The 14,559-nt window shown below is 32.2% G+C and overlaps 1 protein-coding gene across 2 annotated transcripts in view; it reads left to right on the top strand.

Annotated features, from left to right (window-relative positions):
- Positions 1 to 14,559, top strand: part of SLF1 (SMC5-SMC6 complex localization factor 1) — a 73,737-nt gene that overhangs the window by 24,985 nt on the left and 34,193 nt on the right. Inside the window, exons 5-9 of one of the 2 annotated variants that reach the window (XM_081297979.1) lie at positions 3,097 to 3,259; positions 10,329 to 10,472; positions 11,592 to 11,738; positions 12,737 to 12,880; positions 14,229 to 14,351. In XM_081297979.1, coding sequence (XP_081154105.1) covers positions 3,097 to 3,259; positions 10,329 to 10,472; positions 11,592 to 11,738; positions 12,737 to 12,880; positions 14,229 to 14,351 — 721 coding nt within the window. The remainder of the gene's footprint in view (positions 1 to 3,096; positions 3,260 to 10,328; positions 10,473 to 11,591; positions 11,739 to 12,736; positions 12,881 to 14,228; positions 14,352 to 14,559) is intronic. The other variant, XM_081297980.1, reaches the window with a different exon arrangement.

The following is a 14,559-nucleotide window of genomic DNA, read 5'->3' as shown; positions in this document are numbered from 1 at the left end:
GGACCTGAACCCTCAAATGTGGAATTTGACACTACCTTTAGTTCTCATTGTCAGAACTGAATTGGGTTAGAGGACATCCAGGTGGTATCTTCTGATGCAGAATTGACTGCTTGTTTGCTAACAGAAGTAAATTCTTACATTTTGAGATAACAGAAGTTTTCTGTGTTGATTATTGTGATGTGAGAGCAAACTTAGTTTTTTAATTTTTTTTCCTCCCACACAGTCCCTGGATATAAAATTATGGGTTGACTTTTTTTTTTACTTTCAGTAATTAAATGCTCTGTTCATTGTCTTCTATCTTGTACCAATTTCGATGAGAAATCAACTGCCATTCTTTCTGTCTGTAGTTTCTTTTCCTGATTTCTTTCAAGTTTTTCTCCTGACCTTTATTTTTTATCACTTTGATACTGATGCATATATACATGTGTGTATTTTTTTTTTTTTTTTTTGGCTTGGGTATTTTATGTTTCCTTTACATTTGGGTTTTTTCTTATTAATATTAAAGAATATTCAGCCATTATTTGTTATATGTGTCTCATCTTGTGTTGTTATTCCACTGGAACTCCATTACCTGGCTTCTGCCCCTCATCCCACTTCAGCGCTGGGAATTGAACCCAGAGGTATTTTACCACTGAACTACAACCCTGCCTTTTTTATTTTTCACTTTGAGACACAGTCTTACCCTAAGTTGCTGAGGCTGGCCTCAAACTTGTGATCCTCCTGCCTTAGCCTTCTCAGTCACTGGTATTACAGAGGTCCACTACACCTAGCCATGACATGTATTTTAGACTGTTTAATTCTATTCCACAACTATTTCATGTACAGTTCTTCTTTTGAAAAAATTTTGACCTATCTTCAGGTTCAATAATTCTTTTTATCTGTTGTTTCTGCCTCTTGATAAGCTTATTAAAGATATTGTTCTCTGATATAGTGCCCTTTATTTCTACCATTTTCATTGATGTCTGCTGAGTTCTCAATCTGTTTATGTACATTGTACATCTTTTCCATTAAGTTCTTTTAAATCATAGTTATTTAAAGGTGATTTTCTGATCATTTCAACATGAATTATATCCCAGTCCATACTGTTAATTCTTTCATTTCTTGATTTAAGTTTTTCTTACTGTTCTATAGATGTCTTATATTTTTAATGCATTTTGCTTAATATCAGACATCGCATGTAGAAGAATAATACAGGCTAAGATGAATAATATTTATATTAAAAATGGGACTGCCTCTTCTATAAGAGAGCTATTATGGGTGATTGAGTTAATCTTGTCAGTTATTGAGTTGGATTTGGGTTTTGTTAATGTTATAGTCACCCTCAGTGCATCTCCGCTGCTAACAGCAGTGAACTCTAATTTCTTTGTATTTAGTTTGGGACCTTGGGTACTAGAAAGGTTTTTATCAGTGTTCTTGCTCTGCCTTAACCTTTTGGTAGTTACTGCACTAAAAGGGCACAGGAATACGCTCTTTATGTTCTTCCCATCTATCTTTTTACTCATTTATAGGCCGAGAGTGTGGATAGTGTATATTCTCAGCTCTAGATAGGCTTTCATTTTAAACCTTCTCTATGTTATTGGTTCCTGTGATTGGGGCTTTCTCAGTATTTGTGTTTCTAGCCTTCCTGCCCCACTCCCCACAATCAAAATCTGTGGACAGGCTTTTTCGGCAAGAGAGAGTTTCTGGTCTCTCCCCAGTGTTATATCTCTGTGTGTATTGTTCTAAGATCTTGCTCCCAGGGGATATTTGTGTTTCTCCTTTATAGCAATGATTTTTGCTTCTCTCATGCAGAAACAGTGGATCTTTTGGGGTGGGGGACTGGACAGCAGGAGAGTTTTTTTGCTCCTTCCTTAGAGATAAGTTTTACTCCCTCCCCTTCAAGAAAAAAACATTGTATTTTTTCCCTAGGTCTGAGGGCAGACAACTTTCTTATTCTTCTCCAAACATCTGAAGGCTTTTCCTTTATAGTAGAGAAGGAAGAGCTCAGGGAAGGGGACCTGGTTTTATGTATACACTTCAATGGCAACCAGTCCCCATCTGTACTGAACAGGAGGGCTTGTATTTTTTCCTGACATGCCCCCAGTATTTTTCATGAACATTTAATGGAGGACTATGCCAAAGAGCTGGCAAATAAGAGCATATTTTCTTGGGTCAGGGACTTTGCTTTTCAAAACTGGTACACAAGCTATCTTCTTCATTTCAATTGTCTTAAATTTTTGCCTGGTTCTTTTTAAAAAATATTTTTAGTTGTAGATGGACACAGTACCTTTGTTTTATTTATTTCATTTTTATGTTGTACTGAGGATTGAACCCAGTGAGTCACATATGCAAGGGAAACTTCACCACTCAGCTACAACCCCAGCCCTTTAGTGATTCTTATGTGTTCTTATGACCAACCACTTTCCTTTGCTCTGCCAACAGTGAAATGGTTTGGAAATCCAGTCCTTTTCACATAGGGGCCTATCATTCTTTGGAAATTAACTTATTTGATTAACTTATTACCTTGATTTGCTAATGAGCTTAAAGAGAATTATGATGTGGATTATTTTGCCTTATTTTTAGGTGGTAGCAGTACAGCTTTCTAAAAGCAGAAGCTTAGTGCTTATGGGACGTGTATGTCTGCCTGAGTCTAAATGTATTTTTTTTCCTTAATATAGACTAGAGCTAAAAATTTTTAAAAGCTGAACTTTTAAGGTTGGCAACTGATTTCATTTTTTGTGGTCCAGAATGATTTCCTTGGGTATATATTGCCTTCCAGGATATCTGCTTCCTTACCCATTCTTCATTATTCTTTTGGGCTTAATGCTTGGCTTATACTTAGGAAATACTTTAATATTCTTGCTTCATAAAAGTCTTTCCCATATCAAGAAATGAATAGGCAGAAAGAATAGTATGATTTCTTAAACATTCGTTGTGAAAATCCTATATTTTAAGAAATTATTGCAATAGTTATTTTTTGTGATACTCAGTGTCCCAAAGGAATTAGTTCCTTTCAGATAGTTATACTCCTGCTCCAAGGAGTAATTGATTTGAATAATTTGACTGAATATATTCAATTTTTCTAATATATTTTATACCATTTACATTTTTATTTAGAGTTTTGGAGGCTGGAAAGGCAAATGTTATTTTACCAAAAAGTTCACCAAGTGGAGTAACTCATGTGATTGCCAGTAATGCAAGAATCAATGCTGAGAAAGAAAAAGATAACTTTAAGGCTCCATTTTATCCAATTCAGTATCTAGGGGATTTTCTTTTAGAGGTAAGTAAGATAAATAGTAGACATTTTTTAGTATTTATTTTGTAAAGTACCCATATAGTGAAATGCAATCATCCCTTGGTGCCCCAGAGGATTGGTTCTAGGATCCTTCTTATATACCAAATCCAAGGGTGCTCAGATCTCAAGTCTTTTATGTAAAATGGCATAGTATTTGTATATAACCTACATATATCTTCCTGTGTGCTTTAAATCATCTGTAGATTATTTATAATACCTATTAGAATGTAATTGTTATGTAAATAGCTATTTCACTATATTCTTCAGGGAAAAATGACAAGGGAAAAAAAGCCTCTACATGTTCAGTATGGGTGCAGCCTTCTTAGACCTAACTGTATTTTCCAACTGAGGTTGGTTTGAATCTGTGGATTTGGAATCTATGGATATGGAGGACTGACTGTTTATATTAATATTATATTCTAAATTGTGAACATATAGGGATTGAAAGTCATTAAAATGATAATATTTTAAGGTAATTGCTTTCACTTATTTAAATATCGAAGAATACCACTTACATATTTTGAAAAAGCTTAAGTTTAATTTTGTCTTAGTTTGAGTCTCTACTTTTATTTTTAGCACTTTGGTGGTATGTCCTACAAAATAATTTTCAGCATTTTAATGTTAGAGTGTAATAAAACAGCAGTAGAATACATAGTATCATATGAGGATTTGGGGATTATTTTTTCTTTGGAAATGTGAGCGCTGTTTCTAAGAGTTTAGAAATATTTTCCTGTCCTATTCCCCTACCTCCTTCTCTATACTTGGTGTAAATACTAGCCCTCAAGTTGTTTGAATGGGGATTAAAGCCTCTAAGCATAGAAGAATTTATAAGTCATTTAGAATAGAAAATAAACCTCAGTGTATCCCCAAACAGGCTTGATCTAGGAAAAAGTATTTCCTTCCGTGTTTCTCATCTCAACAGATTCCATCACTTTTTATCTAATACTTTATGTCAGAGATTTGGGAATCACCATGTAACCTTCCTTTCCCTTACTCCACATATCTTGTCAACTACTAAATCCTATTTATTTTATCTCAGATGTTTTGTGAATCAAACCACTTCTGTCCTTCTGTACTAACATACTGAGTTCATCATCTTTCCTCTGTGCTCTTGGAGCACAATTGGCATCAAGAATCATGTCTGGGGGCTGCAGTTTTAGTTCAGTGATAGAGCACTTGCCTAGCCTGAGTGAGGCACTGGGTTGAATGCTCAGCACCACATAAAAATAAATTAATAAAAGTATTGCATCTGTCTACAACTTAAAAAATAAAAGAATCAGGTGTGTCTTTTCCATAATTATATCCTGGTCATCTCACATAGAACCTGGCAAGTGGGTCCTCATGTAATACCTGTTAGTTTAACAGAAAGAAAACCTTTGAGTCTTCTATGAGTAATTATCATTCTGAAATTATTTTTCCCTAGTAAGTAACATCAAGATTACTTACTTGGATTGGAAATTTGCCATTAGTGTTAGAATTTGATCTATTTGGACTATTGATAATCTTGACAGTCATAGTTCTGGAAATGAGCACATGAACCAATTCAGTTCAATGAGGCATGAAGAAGAATATGTAAGAACTTCTAGGATTCTTCTTTATTTGAAAGAGATCCAATGGCAGACTAACTTCTGTTAGATATGAACATGAAAGAATGTAGCCTAAATTACTACTAGTAATTGACCATGAGGAGTACTAGCCTTAGCTTGTTAGCCCTATAGACAGCAGATTTTATAGGTAGAATCTGGATCCTTGCTGATGATGGAGTCCCTGGGTTAACCAAATCTTGAAACCACATTGGACCAAATTGCCATTCTGTAAGATAATACATTTCTATTGTTTAAGTGAGAGTTGGTTTTCTATTAGTTGTATCCAAAAACATCCTGATACACCTTTTTAAATAGTTTAAATGTAGTATTAACTGTCAACAGCATGAAAATCATTAGTACATATGTCTGAATTTTCTCTTCTCTATGCAAAAATAAATGGTTAGAGTATGATATATTTGTATTATCCACAGTCCTGTTTTGCAGTATTTTGAATAATTCGGATTTAGATGCTAAAATAGTAGAGAGCAGCAATAGAATATCAATCAGAAGTAACAAATATTTAAATTTATACTTAGTTTTAGAATACATTGTTCTTTCTTTAAGTTATGGATCAGACAGCTGAGGGTTCATAACTGGTAAACTAAAAAAAAGATATTGTACTCACTTCTGAGGAGAAATTAGAAAGTTAACTTCATATTGGTGTCTTGCTTTTCTTCCTCCTCTTTTGCACAGAATAATAAAATGTTCCTCATTGACTGTATTCTGAAATGTCATCTCAGAAGAGTAGCTTTGTAAATTGACTGAGTTAAAAATAACAAAATACTCACTAAAAAATAATTCTGTTTAACCTACTTATACCTTTTAGAAAGCTTCTGAATAAACAGAATCAGATATATATTTAACTCAGGTTTACAGATAATTTATTGAAAACTGTTGCTGTCCCAGGTACTATGCAATGCACTAGAGATATGAAAATGAATGCAACCACATATCAGACTTTGAAGTGGTCTACTATTTAGTGATGGATAAGGAATGTAGAGATTATTAATTTCAGTTCAGTATGAAATTTGCATTGATAAAACTATGTGCATAGCAGAGGAATATGGAGGAACAAATGATTAATATATCTTGGTTGTTTGATCCATGAAGGCTTCGCAAAAATGAGAGAATACTAAGGAATACTTAAAACTTCTTTTGACTCTCTATTTAAAATAAAATAAAACAAACTTTGGAAAAATATTATAGAAACAAACCAGACACACAAAACAATATGACTTTTTGATCTAAATCAACCAACTTGTGAACAAGATTTGTAATATCTAGTTGTGACTATAGAGAATTCGTTTATCCTGTGCCTTAGTTTTCTTTCCTTTTTATGTGAAACTAATATTTAAGGTTGCTTCACTTGTTGTTAGTACAACTATTACTCCGTTTATTGAGTAACCACTATGTGTCAGGCACTATGCTAAGCATTTTATACCCTTAATCTTATTTAAACCTCATGTTCATTTCTGGTGTGTCTTATTTTTCCATTAATAGTTGGTGATATTCAGGTACAATGAGGTTAAATAACTTGCCCCAAATCCCAGAGCTGTCATGTATGAGAGCAAAATTTAAGGCTACACACTCAATACATTTTTACTTCTTTTGAATAAATTTTGATTTCTTTTGTTAGATCTCCCTTCCATAAGGTAGTAGATAATCATAGGATTATGAAATACTATTTAAGAATCATGGTGTAAGGACAAGTTAAGAACCAAGTAGCCCTTAAAGGACTCTTGTTCTTTACTTGATTTCTCTGGCTTTCTGTATTCTTATGAATAGCATATCAGTCTCATGAATTCATTCAAATTGTATGACAAATTCCTTGGCTACATATTGGAATAACACCTGGAGATCAGAGTATATCTATCTATACCTACTCCAAGGTAGGAAACAATCCTGAAACAAACCTGAAACAATCTCATTGCCTAAACCATACTATACTATTACTAGAATAACTGGCTGTCTTTTACATGACACCATACTATATAAAATATACTAGATACAGCCATTTTTTCCTATATTATATGGAGGCATATGCCATAATGTCTAGTACATAGTTGGTATAAAGAAATAAAATATGAATATTTACATTTACAATAATTATAATTATTAATTACTTTTCATCAAAAATTGGTTATTTTTCATAAGAGTAACCAATTAGAGTATTGGTAGCTTAGAGAAAAATATATGTTGATTTTTTTTCTCTCATATAAAACATATTGGTTTTTTAAAAAAACTTTGAATGTTATACTTTGTGAGGTTATGATTTTTAAATAGTCCAATGGGACATAGGACACTAGAAGCATCAGTTCTCATTGATAAGTCATAAATAACATCTGAAAAGGCTGCATACGTAAACATAATGTTTCATGCCTCCTTGCTAATGATAATGGCAGATTCATTTTGCATTCTGTGCAGCTGGAATCTATGTGGGGTTAATTAATCCTATATTTTAGACATTTCTCAATCTGGGCCTATGGATTGATTGTCCTTCAGTTATATACCATGTGAAATGGAAAGCCAGAAACTTACTTGTTTTACCCTGCAAATTAATCCTTAATGGAAATTACTGTTGTACATTCAGAGTATTACTCTGAATGTCTTTGATAGAAAGGAACAAAAGTCTGTATTTTTCTTAGTTTTAGTTTCACTTTTCTGAATAGCTGAAGGGGAAATTCAGTCAACCACTCTTAGGGATTGTTTTTTGATTATAGGATTACAATGTGCTAAGGCCATCATATCCACAAAGGAAGCCTGACATGAGAGGGAACCAAATGTTACACTATATAGGCCTTAACACATTTGGATTTTATCATAATCATGCCCTTGGAGAGGGCATTGATTCCCAGGCTATTTGGGTAAATGTGACTCTCTAAACAACCTTTCAGGAGTACATTTTAGGAACTGTCATGAACTCATTTTTACTCCTAACTCTTTGCTGTGAAGTCTTAAAACTTGTAGAATTATATGTATAGATATATATGTGAGTATTTGTTAAATAATTGGTAGGAAATTGATGAATTTAGTTTGAATGTATTGGCAAGAGAAATTTGTTTGAGATACATTAGGGTGACAAAAATTGTTATTTTTTATCTGGTAAAATCAGAACTGTGAATTCAGCTATTGCTCACTTTTATTTTCCCTCCCTCATGTGAATGGTAAACTTGCAAGTGAGAAGCTTATCAGTAAACAACTATGAAGAAAAACAATCCAAGAAAAATTGACCCATAATCAGATAATTTTTAATAGAATTATAGTTAAAAAAAAAAACAGCATGTTGTTGGCACCAAAACAGGCATGAAGGCCAGTGGAATAAAAGAAAACTCGAGAGATAAACCCACATAAATAAATATAGTTAGCTTATACTAGACAAAGGCATCAAAAACATACATTGTAGAAAAACTTCTTCAACAAATGGTGCTGGGAAAACTGGAAAGGCATATTCAGCAGAATGAAATTGAACCCCTGTCTCTCACCCTGCATACAGCTCAGCTCAAAGTGGATCAGAGATCTAGGAATTAGAACAGGAACCCTGCACATACTAGCAGAAAATGTAGGTTCAACAATTCAACATGTTGGCTTAGGAACTGACTTCCTTAACAAGACTTCTAAAGTGTAAGAAAAAAGGTTAAAAATCAATAATTGGGATGGCATTAAACTAAAAAGTTTCTTCACAGCAAAGGAAACAAAAGTGTTCTGAAGAGGGAGCCTACAGAACAGGAGAGAATCTTTACCACCCATACCTCTGATAGGGCATTGATTTCCAGGTTATACAAAGAACTCAGAAAACTTAACATACACACACACCCGCCAACAAATAAAAACCCAAATAACCCAATCAATAAATGGCAAAGGAACTTAACAGACACTTCTCCAAAGAAGAAATACGAACAGTCAACAAATATATATATAAAGTTCAACATCTATCAGAGAAATACAAATTAAAACTATACTGAGATTTCATCTCACTCCAACCACAATGGTGATTATCAAGAATACAAGTAAGCCCGGTGCAGTGGCAAATGCTTGTAATCCCAGTGGCTTAGGGGGATGAGGCAGGAGGATCTCGAGTTTTAGCCTCAGAAATTTAGCGAGGCCCACAACTCATTAAGACTCTGTCTCTAAATAAAATACCAAATGGGCTGGAGATGTGGCTCAGTAGTTAAGTTCCCCTAGGTTCAACCCCTGGTACCAAAAAAATAACAATAATAATACAAGTAATGATAAATGTTGATGAGGATGTGGGGAAAAGGGTGCACTCATACATTGTTGGTAGAACTGCAAAGTAGTGCAACGACTCTAGATAGCAGTTTGGAGATTTCCTCAGAAAAAAAAAAACAGGTGTGGAACTACCATTTGATTCAGTTATCCCAGTCTCTGGGATATATCCAAAGGATTAATATCAGCATACTACAGTGACGCAGCCACATCAGTGTTTATAGCTGTACAATTCACAATAGCCAAGCTATGGAGCCAACCTAGATGTCCATCAACAGATAAATGGATAAAGAAATTATGGCATATATACCAATGGAATATTAGTCAGCCATAAAGAATGACAAATTAAGTCATAAACAGATGGGTCTTAGACTATCATGCTAAGTGAAATAAGCCAATTCCAAAAAACTAAAGGGCAAATATTTTTTCTGATGTGTAAAAGCTAACTCACAATAAGAGTGGGGAGGGGAAGAATAGTTCAGTGTATTAGATAAAAGGGAAGGGAGGGGGAATACAAATAGGAAAAACAGTGGAAAGAATCTGACATATAAATGTACATATATAAATCCCACCATCATGTACATCTACAAGACTAGGGCCCTAATCAAGATATATTCCACACATGTATAATTTTATGAAAATAGACTCTTTTGTCATGTATAATTAACAAGAACCAAAAAAAAAAAAAATCTCGATTGTAGCAGGACATAGGGTGCACACATGTAATCTTGGTGACTCAGAATGTGAAGGATTACATGTTTGAGGCTATCCTCAGCAACTTAGCAAGGCCCAAACAACTTAGCAAGACCCTGTCTCAAAATAAAAAGTAAAAAGGGCCAGGGATGTAGCTCAGTGGTAAAGCACCCCTGGGCTCAATCCTTAGTACCTCCCCCACCCACTCTGTATCCACCCAGCAATTTGCATCATAACTTTAAGTTGGACAGGGATTAGATAAAATATTTTTTCTTGATTATTTGTAAGAAAAAGATTGTTACTAGACTTAGAAAACATTATTTTTTCCTTTCTGACATACTAAAATCACTTTATTATTCACAACTTTTGTAGTAATAATTTTTTCCTTGAGAGATTTATCTGTGTTTAACCTTTTTTTGAAGGACATGTTTATATCCTTGCTTGACTAGTGAAGTATTAAAAAATTATAGATTAAATTGAATACCATAGGAAGTACATAATGTTGAAATTACACTTAGTTAATTGCCTAAACCATTTTTACATACATACAGAAAGAAATTCAGAATGATGAAGATTCCCAAACCAATTCTGTTTGGAGTAAACATAGCAATCAAGAGAAACACAAAGATTTCAGGAAAGATATGGGATTTCTTGAAGTGAGAGGTGCCTTAAGAGGGACCATATGTAGAACCCAGGTAAGATTTTATAGACTAAAAAAAATGTACATTTCTGGATTTTCTTACAGAATTGTTAGAGAAACAGCACATGGTAGAAATTACATGAATTTTGGAATATGAAAGCTGATATCTGAACCCTGGATTTATCTAAATTCGAGTATTTAACTGCATATATAACAAAATTTTTAAAAGCATGGATTTTGATTAATATGTGGGGAAATACAGGAAGGACTTTGAACATGGTACACTTGTGGCTGTCATGTATGAATTTTCAGATATCAGCAACAAACAAAAATGTCATTATTCTACTCTAGAACACATGATGTTCAATTCTGTTGTTTCATATTGTGTTTTATAGAACAGTCTGTTGGTTAATTTACCAAATTATTATTAACTTAGTAATTATTAGTAGTTTATATTAAAGTATTCTTATGTGTAACTAAAAAACAATTCTAAATAGATTGTGTTTACACTGAATGTGTCAAATATTAAAAAAGAAAAAGAATTTTAGGAACAATTTGGAAGTTTTTTAATTGAATAGTCCTTTAATTCTACATGGTAAGGTTATCTAAAACTTCTGAAGTTAATACTTTTGCATGTTTTCCCAAAATAGATTTGATATTTATGTGACTTATAAGACTACTTCTATGATCACCTATGCATGCTTATAAAAGAAGTTTTTAGGGTTGATGTGTCTGTTGAAATATGCAAAATATAGCATAAAGGATTGTAAAATGATGAAATTATTAAATAAATTTAGTTTGACAACATGAGTAAAAGAATAAAATAAGATTTTGTAAAAGAAATTATTAAAATACATCTAGGAGAATGTATATAAAATTTAAATAAAAATTTCTCATTTGTAAAATAAATTTCAAAGTATAATGAGTAAATATTAAACATCTGAATTGAGCATACAGCTATACCAAATTAAGTGTATATGTAAACTTATTATAAAACTTAGGGAGCTATAATATGTTTGTTCTGCTTTATGTGAGTCTGACTTAGATGGAATATAATTTGCAGAGCTTTTTACTTTTTGTATTTCATCTTCAGTTTTTCTGTTGGGACTTGCATTGTTGTGTTGAGGCTACATTTAATCCATAGTCTAATTAAAGTAATTTTATAAATATACAGAAAGAAATGCAAAATCATGATGAAGATGTTAATGTTAGTTGTATTCTAAGTGACCATCACAAAAAAGAAAAATTCAGAGAATCCAGTAAAGATTTGAAATTTGTTAAAATGAGAAACACCTTAGGAAGGCATACATATGGAAATCAGGTAAAACTCTACAAATTAAAAATAATTTATTTACATTTACAACTTCTTTCTAAATTTACAAAGTACAATGTCATTCATGAAATTTCTTTTCATACATATGTATGAGTATTTATAAATATTTGTGTTCATTTCTTAAAAGTAGATTCTTTTTAAGTATGTATTTATATGCACCAATTGTATAAAGAAATAGCCTTACTGATTTTTAAAAAATATACATATATCTTAATTGTAGTAGGACACAGGAACTTTATTTTATTTATTTATTTTTATGTGGTGCTGAGGATTGAACCTAGTACTTTTCATGTGCTTGGTGAACATTCTATCAGTAACCCACAACCCTAAGCCCAGAGCCTTACTAAATTTTTAAGTCCCTGCTGTGTCTCTTTTCCCTTTTATCTCTTTTCCCTTTTACCCAAAGGTATCCTTTATTTTAGAATATGTGCTATTTTCTTGCTTTTCATTATGGTTTTACCAGTTTGGTGAATTCCCAACAAATATTTGTTTAGGTTTGCCTGTTAATAATCATTTTGTAGTTCATGCAATTTATAGACAATTTTTGCTAGTGTATACGTTTCATTATTCGTGTCACACTTATATCCATTATCTGTTTTACTATTGATAAAGCATTTCACTTTTCTTTTAGTTGATTTGCCTGTTTGGTGAATTTTTTAAATTTTGAATAATTATTTGAACAGTGTACATATTATCTTTTGTGATTCTTCGTACACAAGTTAAGGAATTTCTCTAGGTTATATTCCTAGGAGTGGAATAGGTGGGTCATGAGGATTATGCATATTTAACTATTCTAAAGCCTGTTTCCCTGAATGTTTGTTAATGTATATCTATTCCAAAAGTGAAGAAGATTTTTCTTTTATGTAGAGCTCTGTTTTTAATGTGTTATACTTGTGTTGTAACTCCCTCTTCTTGAATTTATTTGGATTTTGTAAGGTACATAGTTTATATTGATACTTGTTTAATTGTGGTTTAAATGCATATAGAAGGAAACTAAGCAAAAAGATGAAGACAGTCAAAGAAATTATACTTTGAAGAAAAAACGCAAAAAAGAAAGTGATTGCAAGAAAAACATTGAACATGAAAAAATTAAAAGTACCTTAAGGAAGCATATATATTACAGAAATCAGGTAAATCTCTGTTAACAAACTGTAGGTTTAATTTTCTCTGGCTCTTACTAATATAATCTAGAAAAATAATCTATTTTTATGATTCCTTGCTGTGTTCAATATAACCTGTATGTCTTAGAAAAAAAATCTTGAGTTGATCTGGTATAATGTAGTTAATGTTATAATTATCTTTCTTACATAGTGAAAGCATTTTTGCATGAATACACAAAGAAATTTGAGTTAATAATCAAGATATTCAAATTAATTTTCTTGTGCATGAATATAACCAAAAAGAAAAAACAAAAAAGCGGTTCTGGAGAGAGTCTGAATTTCTTAAAATTTAAAAACGACCTTTAACTCTATACATATATGTAGTTTGAGTAATGCATTCTCACGTAGATTTTGTTTTTTATACTTCCCTGGTATATATAGTACAGATCATTTATAATATGAAAGCTTATTTTTCAATGGAATTCTAAGATAAATTACTTCCGTAGTATAACTTTATTTTGCATTCTAAGCCACAGTATGTTTATACCAGTTGAGCATTCCTCATCCAAAAATCTAAAATGCTCCAAAATCTGGTAGGTGTTTTGTTTTTGTTTTTAATTTTTTTTTTTTTTTTTTTTAGTTGTAGATGGACACAATATCTTTATTTTATAAAGATATTGTGGTGCTGAGGATTGAACCCAGTGCCTCACACTTGCTAGGCAAGCACTTTACCACTGAGCCACAACCCCAGCCCCAAAATCTAATAATTTTTAATGTGATATACTAGGAGTGGAAAATTTCATACCTGACCTCATGTGATGGGTTGCAATCAAAACACATGTCACAAGCATTATAAATATGGTATAAAATTACCTTTAGGCTACATATGTAAGACGTATTTAAAACATAATGAATTTTGTGTTTGAATTTGTGTTGTATTCATTGTATATTTATTTGTGCAAACATTCCAAAATCTGAAACTCTTTCTTGTCCTAAGTATTTAAGATAGGAAGCATTTCATATTTTTCTTTAGTATAAACCTGTAAACATACATTCAGAAAGACTTTCAGAAAGATAAATAGTTTGACATGAACATGGCAACCAAGAAAAACAAGGAGGTTTCAGGAAAGACTTAGAACAGGTTAAAATGAAAACTATTTTAAGATATTGTATTTGTATATATCAGATAAAACTTTCTCAAATTGAAATGTTTGCTTCTTAAACTTTTTTATTCATTGCATTATCTTGATAAATGTTTCTGAGGCTCTTTGCTAAAGATAACATTGTATAAATGTGTTTTTGTACTGTCCATTATGATAGCATTCATGTTGGCACTATCTTTACTGCATTTGTCTAAAGTTCTTTCATGTGTATATAGAAGGAAATGAAGAATTCTGGTTTTGCCAATTATGCCAAAGAATCAAAAACCAAGGATATCAGAACAGATGTGGATGTCATTGAAATAAAAAATGCCTTAAGGAAGCACATATATAGAGCTCAGGTAAAACTTGGTACTCTTGGTACTTTCACTTTTTTCTGTAATATAACCAAAATATAATTATATACATATGCACATATAACATGATTCATTACTGTGTTAAATATGTCATAATTTTCTGAGTTCATTGATCTAACAACAGTAATGTAAATATGTTGAATTCTCTGCTATTTATACCTCACGAATAATATTACAGATTAATTGTGCTTAC

The sequence above is a fragment of the Spermophilus citellus genome (assembly GCF_964194105.1).
Source record: "Spermophilus citellus genome assembly, chromosome: 1".
NCBI lineage: Eukaryota > Metazoa > Chordata > Mammalia > Rodentia > Sciuridae > Spermophilus > Spermophilus citellus.
Note: the sequence above shows the minus strand (reverse complement) of the source record. Positions and strands in the feature narration are given on the sequence as shown.